We start from the raw sequence: 13,654 nt of genomic DNA, 5'->3' as shown, positions 1-13,654 counted from the left end.
CATTTCAGTGGATTATTGGATTAGGAAAGGACACCGATTCCAGGGAGAGCAGCTCTGTGATCTGCGGTGGCAGAAAATGCTGTAATGTGTGTGCTGTGGCTTTTGAGAACCTGCATCTAATGACCTTCACGCTCTGCAGCCCAGCGGATGTTCCGCACATGAACAGTGAGTTAGACTTGTGCTGATGGCTCAGATTTTCTCCCCTTATTTATTTTTATAATTGTAAATGGAAGGAATAGGTTTAAGATGTCTGTAATTTAACTGTAATCTTTTTTTTTTTATAGCCAAAACATTCCTGACCCTGCTCCTTTCTTTGATTTTTATCTTTTAATTAATAAATTCTCTATGATGCATTTACTGCTGCAGACCAAATGACCAAGTGGACCAGAGTGAGCTTTTCCTAGGACTGTGTCAGAGAGGGAAAGCAAACGAATAATGTGATTTCCTTGGCTGCGTGGCAGGAGAGAGGCTTTTCGAGAGCAGGTTCACCTAATTCTGCTCCTTACAGCACCTTTAGGACAGCACTGTGGGCGCTAGAGAGAGCGCACAAGGGAGTGCAGAGGAGCTTGGAAGGGTGAAGAGCATCTCTTTGGGCTGTATCGGTCTTACTGTGGGGATTTAAGGCTGTCACTGAAATCCCTGGACGTGCCTGACTGCCTGCTTTGAAGCTGTTTTTCACACGCGTGGTCTGCAGTTCCGAGGGGTTTAAACAGCTGCAAGTCCCCGGCAGCTCTGAATTTCAGCCCCTCTGTGCGTGATATTAACTGAGGGAGTTTTTCGTGGTTGGTGTTGGAAAGGTTTCACGACATGATAAAACTTGGGATGTGTTGGTCTTGAATTCAGGAGAATGTGGATGTTGTGTAATATATTTTGGTGAGTGTTCTGGGATCCTGGATGTGATGGTTTAATGAAACCCCACCGCGAATACCTTTTTCTTTTTTTTTCTCCTCTTTTTCTTTTAGTCCTCTGCAGTTGAATCAGCAAAAAATAGAGCTTTTAAACTGGCTCTGAGGAAAGAGTAGGAGCCAAGCTTTGAAAGGGAGTCTGCATCTCCCTGGGTAAATGACATATGATTCACTAAATCTGTAAAGCAAGATGTATACATTTTCACTTTTTTTAAAAAATGTATTAACTGCTGTAAAGTTTGTAAATAACTTTTTAAAATAAATGTAGTTTTTATGAGTGAACCAGTAAAAGAAGAGCATATGGAAGTCTTTGGTACATGGACTGCTAAAGTGTGAGTGAAACTACATTCCAACGGTGAGTTTATTCTGGGTTTTTAGAGGAGTTATGTTCCTGTTTTAGTGAGAGACTGGTGAGATCAGACAGTGTTTTGCCCAGGCATTGTCTGTACGTGTGAAACAAAAGCTGTCACGTCCAAGTTTCGGGTGCAGGACACAGCAGACTCTGCTGCTGAGTCCCAGCCACTGGACTGGAATGTGTTCTCTTTTCCATATAAGCTAGTAATAGACACAAAAATTATCATCTACTCTTTCAATGTAACTCCAGAGTATTTATTCACATAATGCAATCTAAGCGAAAGCCGTTTGGAGATGAATTGTTTTTAAGATAGCTTTGAAATTTTATTCTGGGTCCATTGTTCCATTTGGCTTTGAGTTTACATCTTCTTTCGTCTAGCTTCCCCTTCGATCAGACTTTCCTGTAAAAACACATCATACCCTTTATTAAAGAGAAGAAATAACTTTGATCATGGAATTTTAAAGCCTGGTCAGATGCCAAAATATGTGTGTTGTGGTGTCCATTGGACAGAGGGATTAGAATGTCATAAATCTGACCCGACACAATCTCTGCCACCTGCCCGTGGATCTGACGGTACAGTATAACGTAACCGCCCCTCAGAATGGCTCTTTTCATCCCAGAGTTCACGACCAACTCTACATCTGTTAATGGGTCCACCCCACTGCAGCAGTTCCTGGAGCGCAACCCAACAGCTGTTGAACACGACGCTTTGACAGCAGTTGAGGACAAGGAGCGTGAACTTGCACAAAGCATCGCTGTGTGGAACGGCTCCGAGAGCTTAAGCAGTTGGCCAGGAGACCCGAGACAAGAAAGCTGCGCTTGCAGAAGTGCCACAGGGTCGGTACAAGCGGCACAGTTGCCCTCTTCCCATTCTGTTTTGGCTGGATGTGCTGTCTGAGTATGTTCTGTTTTCCCCTTACGTGTCGTAGCTAGGTGGATTTGTGTTTGCACTCGCGACCAGCTCCTCCAGGAAATGATGAAGATAATTTGAAAAGCTTTTTCCATGGGGTGGACTGTTTCCAGACACTTCCCCTCTCATTGCATAATATTCCTGTAGCAACTCCAGGAATCCATTACATTGGTAAAGCTGCATCTGGAAAAAGTTTAACTTGTTTTCCAAGTCATTAAGCAGCTAGAAATAAGAAGGCCACATAGTTCAGGCTATGCCACAGGAATAAGATACCTGAACTAGGTGTTTGATGCAGAGGCTTAAAAATTTTTACATTTTATATGCAAGATTAGCAACAGTTTCTGAGCAAGCCTAGGAATCTGATAGGGGGATGCCTTCAGCTCTACAAGGAAAGGCCAAGTTTCCCTCGGTAGGCAAAAAGTATCAAGGACTCATTGCAAATATCCTGGTAAATATTCTGGTATCTTTTGCTGCCTTAACATAGTCTCTTGCAGTAAAAAACCCCAACTTTCTGAACACAGGAAGTTGCTATTGCTGGCTCTTCATGCAGCAAGTAGTGCTGTTGGAAGCCAGTCAGGGACAAATATTCCATTTTATGTTCAGTGCAAATAGGATTAAAGATGACCTAAAAATGATATTTTGTAGGTAGTTTATAGTTTCTGCATGAAAATCCAATCTAAGTCAGACTCTGACCTGCCTGCTTTACTATTACTGAGTTTATATGCCTTTATTTGGGCCAAGTTCCTCAGTGGAAGGCTGCAGTGCAGACTTGAAACTTCTGGTTTTGGCTTCGAAACTGAAGTACAGATTGAGTGTTTCAACTTTTAGGACAGCTCATAGACACTTCCCACAAAGTGGTGACCATCTGGCCTGATCAAGGTGTTGCTATATTAATTAAAGAGCACATTTTTGCTTGAGAGTATTCTTTCTCTAGCAGTGAGTTTGTGTGTGAAGTCTGTGCTGTCATTGCATTCGAGCATCTAATGGAAAATACATTTCCCAGCCTTGGGACCTGGGGAGCAGCAGCTTCCATATGGCTTGATCCTTCAGCTGGCAAAGTGTGCCTTTGAAGTTAAGCATCTGTGAACGCTGCAGAGATTTGTATTAAGGTAGAATGTGTCTGACTTTTTGTTTTTAATTTAGTGAGTAATGACATTGCTACACTGGGAGCATAAGAATGGAGTCCTGTCCTAGGACTGGGGCTCTGAGGTCCTTGAGAATGAGGCAAATAAGGGCAGAGCCAGTATTGCCACATGTGAACTGAACTTACATTCCTCATCCTCCTCTTCCTCCATCACCTTTTTTCTCTTCCCTTCATGTATTTTCTCAGCCTGGACCAGTCCCCTGATTTTCCCACAGTGATAAAATTAGAACCACATTACTTACCAGGGCTTCCTTCAGATCGCTGAACTTGGGGTGCTGATACGAGCCTGGGCATTCGGTCTTCTGCGCTTCCCCTAATTTTTCCATTTCCTTTGCCATCTGAATTGGGAAGTGATACAGCCTTCAGGAAAGGAGATCTGTCTGCTAAAGCAACTCCACCCTAGTCACAGAGGAAGGTGGAGCTGTCCCGCTGCACAGCTTGAATTCACCCCTTTCCGAGGTGCTACGGTAAACTTAACAGCAGCTCTGCCATCCTGATTTTACGAGGGACCGCACATGAAGAATGGGAAGAACCACTGGTGGACAGAACCTTCCACATCTGCTTTGTCATTTAATTGCTTCCCGTCTAATTGATTACACAGCAGAGCGGCCCATTGCCACTTTCTCAGGGCAGTGGATGAACATTGTCATGGAACAGCCCGTCCGAGCATCGGCTGAAATTCAGGGAGAGGACGAAATGAGGTTTAACCTGGAACTCAGAACTTCCATCTCTCCTTCAGAGCCATCCGTCTGCAATAGGCAGCACTGTTGGTTATGCCAAGCTCTCAAATCACTGCTTTAAAAAGTGTGTGATGTACATATGTACGTGTGTTTGTGGGGAAAGAGATGGACCCGTACACCTTAAAGTCTCTGCCCCCTCTCGGTTGCTTGTATCTTTTACAGACAAGGGACCCACCTAAAACACAGGGTTGTTCCACAGTCTGGAACCTACCTCTTGAAACGATTCCACCGGGTTTTCCGCGTTCCTTTTTCCTCCCGGCTGCAGGCCGTACGACCAGTGTTGAGCCAAGCAGGTTTCCACAGACAGGACAAGCAGGAGGACGCCGACAACGATCTTCCTGGGCTTCTCCATCCTGTGAGAGAACAAAACAGCTCTGATCATAACCACATTACAGCTCCATTTTTATCTTACAGAGTTATGAAAATGCTACATTGCTGAATCCTCAGTTCTGATCTTCTGCACCCTGGTGGCTTTGTGCCTATTTGTTAGCCACAGCTGGATTTTGAGCCTCTCAAAGTGTGGATTAGCTCATTATAAAGAGATTTAACATCTGAAAAATTTGGATGAAGATCTAAATTAGGATTTTTGATTTCAGAGTTTTAGGAATGTCTAGACCTCAAAAGGTTATGTGCAAGTCCCTCTTGGTATTTGACAGATGTGTTGAGCTTGGCCAGTTTTTCTTCTAAGATTCCCACTCCTTAAAAAGTGCTCTTTGCAGTCTCTTCTAATGCGAGTTTCTTCTGGTACAAGCATCTGTGAGCACTGAATAAGTAAAAAGGGAATATGGTTTGTTGTTCAAGCACATTACCTGCTTGCTGAGAGAGGTTGCAGAACAACTCCAACTCGCCACCGATGGAAAATGTCCTGCAAGTATGTTTGTCATCTCACTTTTTATACACAGCCACCCCAAGACCAAGCCTTGCACAGCAGGTAACTTTAGCTAATTCTATCCCACACATTGCAATTTTATTCTTAAAACTGCTGTAATGCAGCAGAAGTAAAGCACATAATTGGAGCACCCCTGGTGTAGCTATTAAATGCAGGTGTTTTCTCTAACAGCTCTGAAAGTCGCAGCCTTTCTTTTAAGAGGCTGTAAATCTGATGTTCAGATCTAGCTGACTGCTGTTGCCCTGTGAAAAATACACAGTATTTTATTTCCGTTATTGCTAATTTTTAAGTTCTTGGGTGAGTTTGTGTTTGTTGAGAGGGGCTTACAGGTGGTGAAATGGATGAGGAATTCGTCTTTCTCTTGGTCAGGCACCAAGGAAATTGTCCTTTGGTGCGTAAACGAGCTGATGATTACTGAGGGCGTTTTGCAGGACCCTTTGGAAGTTCAATATTTAAATTAAGGTGCTTTGATATTCTTTGCCCTATAAAATGCAAAGTATTAACCTGATCAAAAGGACATTACGTTGTAAACATGCTCTGTTGTCACGTTAGGCTCTCATAAATAGGGCTCTGTCACTGCTATTTTGGACTTTTTTATATATATATATATGTGTGTGTGTATGCATGCTCTTCATTCCTGATAGTTTATGCACTGCAGTGTTAAAAAGGAGCTGATAGCTATTTGCATGCAAGAGTTAAATTCAGTATTTTGATTGCAGAATTCTTTTTAAATCCATTTGGCAGCTATTTTGACTTGCTGTACACTCTTTTATGTGCAATTCAATGTATCGTGTTTGGTGTTCTTCAAACATCCTCTCCTCCTGCTCCCATGACCTCTTTGAGATTAGTGGATTAAAAGTAACTTACTAAGTAAATAATTTAAGAAGGATTTAGTGACTCTAGCAAAGAGTGATTCTTCCTGCTCTAATACTCCTCCTACTCAGGGCAAGAGTAGCCAACATTTAACGTCAGCTGATGGATAAACCCGTCAGGCTGTGAAAATAGTTTGTTTCGGTGAGGGAAATCCTACCTACTGGGTAGGGAGCTGGGCCACGGCTGCTCTTAAACTCTAGGCTAGAGTCAGAAGTCTTTCTTCAAATGTCATCCCTCAGGATGAACAACATCTTCTTTTCACCTTTAAATAACCTTAGTTTTTGCTAGGCTCACCAGGGGCTTGGGCGACAGTCAAGGAGTCCCGAAAGGCAAAACCAACTTTAGCGATAATATTTTTAAGTTTGTATAGAAGGAGCTCTCAAAGCGAGAAGCTGCCTTCTAACTTGGTGTCCTTCCCACGTAAGTCACGTAAGATTGAGTTGGTTTTTTTAAATTAAGACAGCCAAGACACTTTAAATATTTAACAATTTTATTAATGCAACTTAAATTAGGCTGGAACCTGCCATTTCTGAACAGGCCACTTTGGGCTATTCGTACAGCTTTGTCATAGCAAAAGAGGTACCTTAAATTCATCTGTGAATGAAGGATGCCACATGCTGTGATTATTCAAAACATAGTGCTTCAGTGAAAGTTCAAATATATTTTCTACACAGTGATTATGAAAATAGAATTCTCCATACAATATTTAACTTCTGCCAGCTACAAAATATGATAAAGAAAAATAATTCATTTATTTCTCTAGCCCTAGGAATCTTCTTCTACTGCAACATGTACATCACTCTCCACAGAAGTGATGAGAAAAAGGACTCCAAAATCCCACTGAAATAGTTCCCCTGAAGCTGCAGGCGTTTTTCACCCAGGATAGGGTGGTGTCCTAGAGCAAACAAAATCCCAATTCTGAACCACATGGCCGTGGGATTTTGAGTCCCAGAAGTTCATGCCAGACGCCTGAGTCAACCCAACCTGAAAATAAGGGAGAATCCTGCAGTTCCCCCCCAGACAAATCAGATCTGAACTACTCTTTCTAGATTGCTGGCAAAGCAGCATTTCTGTAACTACTGAGACAAGAAGACTTGTGTTTGGAGGACAAGAAATCTGCACTGCAGGTAAAAGACAACCCACCCGTGGAACTCGACCTGCTGCTCCCGGTGTCACATTCTGTAAGTTTTAGGATACAGTGGTTCTTAACTTCGGTAAGGGCTGTGTTTCCTTAGGTTCGAGGTTAGTTTGAACTTTGGGGTGTTTTAAGTAAGCATCTGAGGTAAGAGTTCTTGATGCACCTTTTTTTTTTTTTTGGTATAGTTTGTGTGCTTTTTCATTGTGTATAAAATAAAAGTTGTGTTAGATGAGAACTAGATTGATACTACCATGGAAATGGATTATTCAGTGAAGTGCATCACCACCAAAAGAGATGTGTGAGGCTTTCTGCACCGCAGAACTCACAGGGTTCCCTATTTGCTCACAGTTAAAGCAGGTGTGGAAAGGGCACTTTGCCCTTTGCAAGATGCCTTTACAGCCACTTGAAGCAGGCCCAAAGTGGAATCCTAAGATCTGGCTGGGAGAAGGATTATGCCCGTGCTTTCAGGGACTCAGCGTACAAGGGTATTTGCATAGTACAGGGAGGGGACGTGGGTGCCGTTCATTCATCTACTGGAGTAACGATGAGAGGACAGAGCATGTGCTGAGGCTCCAGTGCTTAGCTCTACTTTGGTGACACAGTATTTTGTTTTCCTATGTACATTTAATTAACGAAAAAAATTCTACAGGTACTCCAGTTCGGAGAACTTTTCTTACCGGCTGTGACTGATAGTGCAATTTCACACTGATTTGGAAAGGACTAAATAAGACATCCAATTACGAACAGGGGTGTTTCAGTCGTAACTAAATCTGCTGTGTAGGCAGATCTCTTCAGTGGAAGCAGCTTCCACTGCGCAGTTTCAAAGGTGATAAAGCTGTTCTATACCTGCATTCAACCCACTGCAAGGCATATGTTACCTGTGATGACCGTTAACTACTGTTTTCACCCCAGAGAGTACCTGAAAACATCCTGTGGACATCGTCTAAACCACATCTGTCATTTAATACACTGTGCACGAATGGAGAAACTAACTGTAAATACACTGGTCTAACTGTAAACCTGAACTTTTGTTGCTACTATACATGAATAACATTTTCTATTCATATTGCAGCTACAGATTTAATAAATAGAATTGCATATATTGTGCTTTATAAATTAAAATGCATTCCAAAGTGAGGCAATGCTGACCAATGAATCTGTTTAACCCTCCCCTCTGCCCCAAACCAGCCACATTCTGGTTCTAGAACCAGCCCGCTTCCTCACTCTGTTCAAAAAGGCAGAAACAGCATCTGTTTCTACCTCTTAAACAAAAGCTTTCTCCCCCAAAAAGGATCAAAGAAGAGGCACTACCGCAAATTTAAGTTGTCTAATAACCATTACTTCTAACTTAATAAGGGGAGAAGGTGAAGAAAGTCACAATAAATGTTTTGATTCCTTCCTCTTCGGCACAGTCTCTTCCCTATCTGACGCTCTGAGACATGTGCAAAGGTGTCAGCATCTCTTCAAAGATAGCTCCTTTTACGTTAGATCCCCTCAGATTAGCTTCTTGTAGATCGCAGCCTGATAGATCACAATTCTAAAAGGTAAAAGAAAAAGAAATGTTAATTGAACATACCCAGAACCTAGTTCAAAATTTTACCTTATCTACATTTATACAGAAGCCACATAAACTTCCATAAACTTAGCCAAACGCCAGCAATCCCCAAAATTTTATCAGCTGACTAGTTAGTGTATAAAATGAATCGTAACTCACTTCCAAATCAGTTCCTGCCAAAGTTGCTCCTCTAAGATTACAGTTTTTTAGTTTTGCATTCTTCAGCGTTGCAACTCTGAGATTTATTCCTGTCATTTGGCTGCCTTCCATGTCGACACCTTTCAGGTTAGCACCTACCATACACAAAGAGTAGTTTTATGAGGAAAACCAGTCAGAAACATGTTGCCTCCAGAACGATGCTTCCTCAGAGCCATGTAAATAGATAGAGGACAAGGTAAAACTAGGAATGTAATGACTAGAGTCACACGCTCAGTCTGGTCTTTGTGGCCTCTCTGCAGGAAAACATGGATTGTACAAATCCCAGCTAAACCTCCCACACGCCACGTAGATGTACAAACACCTGGCTCAGGTTCCACGGAGCCCCCAACAGCCAAAGCTTCTTACCTTCCAAATTAGCTTTAAGGCCTGATGGATCTTCAAAATTGCACCCTTTGAGAGACGCTCCTTCTGCGTTGGAACACAGCATCTTCACCCCCTGCAGGTTCGCACACTGATCGAGACAGACACGTCGGTGAGATTCATAAAAGCGCGAAGAGGAACGATAACAAAAGTGATCAGAGTACGGTTTTCATTTCTGTTGTGGAACTGAATCCTATTAAAGCACAACAGCCCTTTTACTGTGAGGAAGCGTAAAAACTTGCTCTGCTATTAATTCTCTATCACCAGGAAGGCAGATGATTCTCACTCGCTGCCCTTTTTTTTCTTGAAGATAGCTTCAGAAAGCTTTTGAAGTGATCTAACTAGGAACGATCGCAGAGAACATCGAAGAAATACATGTTATTACACTCATCTGCTTGTTCCAATTCCTCTTCCCTTACAAAAACTAAAGGACAGCCCAGACTTTGCAAGAAGCAACAAGTCTTACATCAAGCACTGATCCGGAGAGGTCAGCTCTTTCGAGATTTGCACAGCACAGGTTGGCATGCGCGAGGTTGCAACGGCTCAGGTTGGCCATCTTGAAGTTTATGTATCGCAGATCGAGACGTGAAAGGTCTGCTCCACTGAAATTGAGACCCTAAAACCAAAAGAATGAACCCCAAGATGTTACAGAAGATGAGGTGTGGCTCTGAACGCAAAACACTGAAGAGAATCATGCCTAAGTACATGTGTATATAAATACATAAGACCACGTACTCGACTACTTAAGACTAAAGCAATATAAATGCAAAGCTATCAAGCATTTTCCTTGGTTGTGCGAGTGCATTTTAGGTTTAAATAGAATAGTTTAACAAATTGCTCCTCCAGGAAACCTTCAACCTTGGAGAAGGAAAGCTTGAATTCCATGTTAAGGTCATGCTGCCACAGCTTGGAATCAAAACTCAGTTAAAAGGTGGGGAGGAAGCCCACGTGGTTTGAATTTCATGTTTTCATACGATAGGATATTTCACCACCCGACACCGATGCTACTGATCAAGACCAAGTCAGCATTTTCGCACCTGACACCGCAGCTCAGATTTGGTTGGGGTTGCCAGTAGGAATCGGACAAACTCCTTTCGAGATATCGGAGAATGATCCTCAGCTGGCTGGGAATTCTGTTGAGAGAGTTGTTTAAAAGCTAATACGGACAAGACTAAATTATATATTGCCCGGAAGAACAGAACATGTGCATTCATGTATTAAAGAAAACAAGTTACCTTAATAGCTATTTCTAGATGTTCAATTAGTGAATCGATACCAAAAAACCTGGCTTCTTCCAAAACACCTACCAAAACAAAGCAGTAGTTGTTATTTACAAAGGGCACGCTGCTTCTCCTGCCGGCAAGGCAGTGCGGAGCCACGCCAAGAGCATGCCAGGAAGTTTGAGATAATCCAGCCTTACTATAGCAGAGGCATCAATTCAACTGCGTTTCCCTACTTGTATCAGCTTTTACACATTTTTTGCTACACTAGCAAAGACGAATACGTCACTTGACATTTAAGGAGTCTCAAGAAATGCACAAACTACCATATACTTTATATTAGATGTAACTGGATAGAAGAAAAGCGAGCTTGGTTGCATCTAAAAGAAAAATGTAACTCAGAAAGGATGTTTCCAATACCAGTATTAGGTTAAAGATACCAAATCCAGAATTACAGCCAGATATACTAATCCAGTAGGGAGGATTTTTAATGCTCTGAAGGTAAATATGTTTGAACAGTAGATTAAACCAAGCATGTGGAATTGCAATGCTTGAGAATAAATTCACTGAAGAAAAATCCCAAACATTTAGCTGAGCATAGACAGGTCCCACTGACTTTATCGTGTTTACCTGTGGGCAAAGTTTAACTTCTACAGAGTAATAATTCAGGAGCTGTCATACAGGTAATACTCACCTAGCAAATTAATGCCATCATTTACAATGAGCTGTCCGTGACGCAAATAGTTCAAAATCGGCTCAAAATACTCCGGACTGCGGTCAATTAGGAATGCTCCTCTATGATCTTGCTTATTGCCCCAAGCATCTGTTTCCACAACATATATATAATTAAATTGGATATCTTAATAGAAAAGCATTTGCTTCAGATTTTTTACTAACAAAGGGTACTGGACTATGAAATATTCCACTTGAAAGGGTGTTTCTTAGAGAAAAGGAAGAAAAATAAGGGGATTGGGGGGCAGGAAATCACCTTAAAATGAACTCACTCCTGTTACAAATATGTACCGACATAATTAAAACATTTCTCACACACACATGAGGGTAACTGCTAGAATAAAAGCAGCATTCACAGCTCAGTCTGCCCCCGTTTCCTAAAGGCTGTCTCGTGCAGCCTTTGCTCATTGATTCTGTTGACAAAGCTGAGCAAGAGGCAACAGTAAGGGAAAGATCCAAAATCAAACAAATGAAGATCTCAAAATATTAACATTGGATGGAATGTACGTTGTTTGTGAGACAGCAAGCATTACGTGGGCAATGGAGAAATAATTCTACTTTAACAAGATAATATGTTCTGCTTTGATACATTAACATACTCTTGATGTTTTAAAAGTACAAACTGGAGTCTCAATTTGACAGTGCCTTTTGCCTACTTTGCTGATTTTTTAGCCTAAAAAATAAAGTTTATTTCAATATACTAACCTTTATCTTTAAACATGTGGGCCAACATACTGTCAGGTTCTTTATTAACCAAAGTGCTCCTAGAAAACAAGGCAGCGCAATTTTATTTTTACCATCGAATGCAAGCATTGAAATATTCAAAGGATAAAACCAGACCTTTTCAGGCTTTACGCCGGTTTTACTTCACATGTAAACCGTTTAAGAATTTGTTGCAAAATCATAGTCGCAAATATGAAACACAGAGAAAGCTGTGGAGGTCAAAGGCCTCCTACTCCATAGTAAGTTATTTTCTAGCTCTTTTGCACAAGCTCCTGAAGCCTCCCCAGCTGAGGGTACCCCACCAGCTGCTGTAACTACTTTACTGAGATCAGGACCTTTAAGAACAAAACCAAACAGCTGCATTTTTACCGTGTAGTGGTGAAGTATCGGCCTCCGACGTTGAGCGTTAACCAATCCGTGTGCGACCCTGTTAGTTCTTCGTGAGGTCTCCCATCAGTCTGAGGATCTATACAGATGAGAAAGACACAGTAATTACTGTGTAATTACCCCTCTTTCCAATAAGCAGAAGGTTAAATATAAGAATTTCAGAGACTTACCAATGAATGGTTCCCCTTCACAGACAAACAAAACATCGTCATCCCTGAAAGGGGAAATGGCAGGGGGAGGAGGAGAAAGAAAAAAAAAATCATTCTTTTTTGTTGACCTAAGTGACAGTGGAAACCCTTCTCATTAGTTTCAGGTACATGTCCATCAGTTGGTATTAGTTAGAAGTCTGGTATTCTTGATTTTTATCTTAATTTTGCAGGTTCCAGTGGATTGCAATAGAATTGACTTCACTAGAGACGTTACCTGCATCAGCCAGGTAGGGATCACTTGTTACTCAACCAGTTTAGATTAACAAAAGAGTTGCTTTTTGCCCAACTCTGGGAGTATCCCGTGCAGCCCAAGCAATGCTGGAGTTGGACCCTTTTTCAGAAAAACCTCACCCAAGTGCTGACTAGAGGGATTTTCCCAATACACACGCTGCACTTGAATCAGCACAGGTGGATGTTACAAGGCAGCTTGTATCAAGTTCTGATTCATCGGGCTAGAAACGCTTTGAAGTTCAAAAGACAGTATTATTTTTCCTAGAGGCACGAAAGCACCTCTGGGCACACTGACTGGGAATGATAACACCTGTTTTTTGGGAAAGCACCGCTTATTGATTAAGGTCAGAGGATTAATAGGCTGGTAAGTCTCTTCATCTGCATCTGTGATTTGACTTTTATTGGCCGAGCCTTACCTAATCAAAGCGATATCATCAATGAGTCCACCTTTCCCGTTGTAAACACTGGTGGCTTTTATCCCCAGCTTATTGCTCGCCACGGACAGCAAATCCGACAGAGTCCCGTACACGGCCACCACCTGCGGGAGAGAGAGGCGGCTACAGGCACCGCTTGCACAGCTTCTGCCCCTCCAGACCTCTCAGCAGGGCTGTCAGTGGCTTCTGGTGGGGGGAAGGAGATACCTGTGGATCTCTTCTGAAAAATGGAAGCAAGCAGAACCACTCTGGTGTTCGAAACACGGCTGCCTCCAGCTGCGCTGCCCTGCCCTGCTCGCTCAGGGTGGTACCGAGGTGTCGGCGGCAGCCGGGAAGCGTTGGTACCGTAACAACCCACGACTCCATTGCTTATTTCTCTAAACGCTGCTGTTCGTTCAGTCTCTCCTGATCTCGTTTCTCGCTCTAACCCAACGACTGACCCTCCCTCACACTGACCCTGTGCCACGGAAACCCGGGATGACGGGGAACCACATCGCGGGGCCTTTCCCTGGGCTGTTCGTGCACCGGCTGGGCCTGGAAACCTCAACTACTGTCACTCCCGAGACGTGACCGCGGAGGTTTTTAACAGTTTTATTTGTCGCTGCCCAGCGGGAGCGGAGCCGCGGTGCG

The 13,654-nt window shown here is 42.6% G+C and overlaps 2 protein-coding genes across 2 annotated transcripts; both read right to left on the bottom strand.

Moving 5' to 3' along the window:
• Positions 1-1,618: 1,618 nt before the first annotated feature.
• GNRH1 (gonadotropin-releasing hormone 1 (luteinizing-releasing hormone)) lies at positions 1,619-4,406 on the bottom strand. The gene is made up of 3 exons (XM_009875163.1): positions 4,266-4,406; positions 3,557-3,652; positions 1,619-1,660 (listed from the first exon to the last, which is right to left on the bottom strand). The coding sequence occupies exons 1-3, from the start codon at positions 4,404-4,406 to the stop codon at positions 1,619-1,621; spliced, it is 279 nt and encodes a 92-aa protein (XP_009873465.1).
• Positions 4,407-8,276: 3,870 nt separating this feature from the next.
• KCTD9 (potassium channel tetramerization domain containing 9) lies at positions 8,277-13,390 on the bottom strand. The gene is made up of 12 exons (XM_009875164.1): positions 13,232-13,390; positions 13,007-13,128; positions 12,321-12,364; positions 12,133-12,229; positions 11,746-11,804; positions 11,003-11,131; positions 10,324-10,391; positions 10,126-10,221; positions 9,555-9,704; positions 9,074-9,179; positions 8,669-8,802; positions 8,277-8,491 (listed from the first exon to the last, which is right to left on the bottom strand). The coding sequence occupies exons 1-12, from the start codon at positions 13,388-13,390 to the stop codon at positions 8,375-8,377; spliced, it is 1,281 nt and encodes a 426-aa protein (XP_009873466.1). The 3' UTR covers positions 8,277-8,374.
• Positions 13,391-13,654: the final 264 nt, after the last annotated feature.

Source organism: Apaloderma vittatum, unplaced genomic scaffold (genome assembly GCF_000703405.1).
Source record: "Apaloderma vittatum isolate BGI_N311 unplaced genomic scaffold, ASM70340v1 scaffold15638, whole genome shotgun sequence".
In the NCBI taxonomy this organism is placed as follows: domain Eukaryota; kingdom Metazoa; phylum Chordata; class Aves; order Trogoniformes; family Trogonidae; genus Apaloderma; species Apaloderma vittatum.
The sequence above is the reverse complement of the archived record's forward strand: the minus strand, read 5'-3'. Positions and strand labels throughout refer to the sequence as shown.

Coding starts and splice junctions, on each gene's coding strand:
- GNRH1 (XM_009875163.1), bottom strand. CDS start 4,406: ATGGAGAAGCCCAGGAAGATCGTTGTCGGCGTCCTCCTGCTTGTCCTG. Junction 3,653..4,265: donor CGGTGGAATCGTTTCAAGAG/GTAGGTTCCAGA, acceptor TTCCCAATTCAG/ATGGCAAAGGAAATGGAAAA. Junction 1,661..3,556: donor GCGATCTGAAGGAAGCCCTG/GTAAGTAATGTG, acceptor GTGTTTTTACAG/GAAAGTCTGATCGAAGGGGA.
- KCTD9 (XM_009875164.1), bottom strand. CDS start 13,390: ATGGAGTCGTGGGTTGTTACGGTACCAACGCTTCCCGGCTGCCGCCGA. Junction 12,230..12,320: donor TGAAGGGGAACCATTCATTG/GTAAGTCTCTGA, acceptor TCATCTGTATAG/ATCCTCAGACTGATGGGAGA. Junction 11,132..11,745: donor CCACATGTTTAAAGATAAAG/GTTAGTATATTG, acceptor TTGTGGAAACAG/ATGCTTGGGGCAATAAGCAA.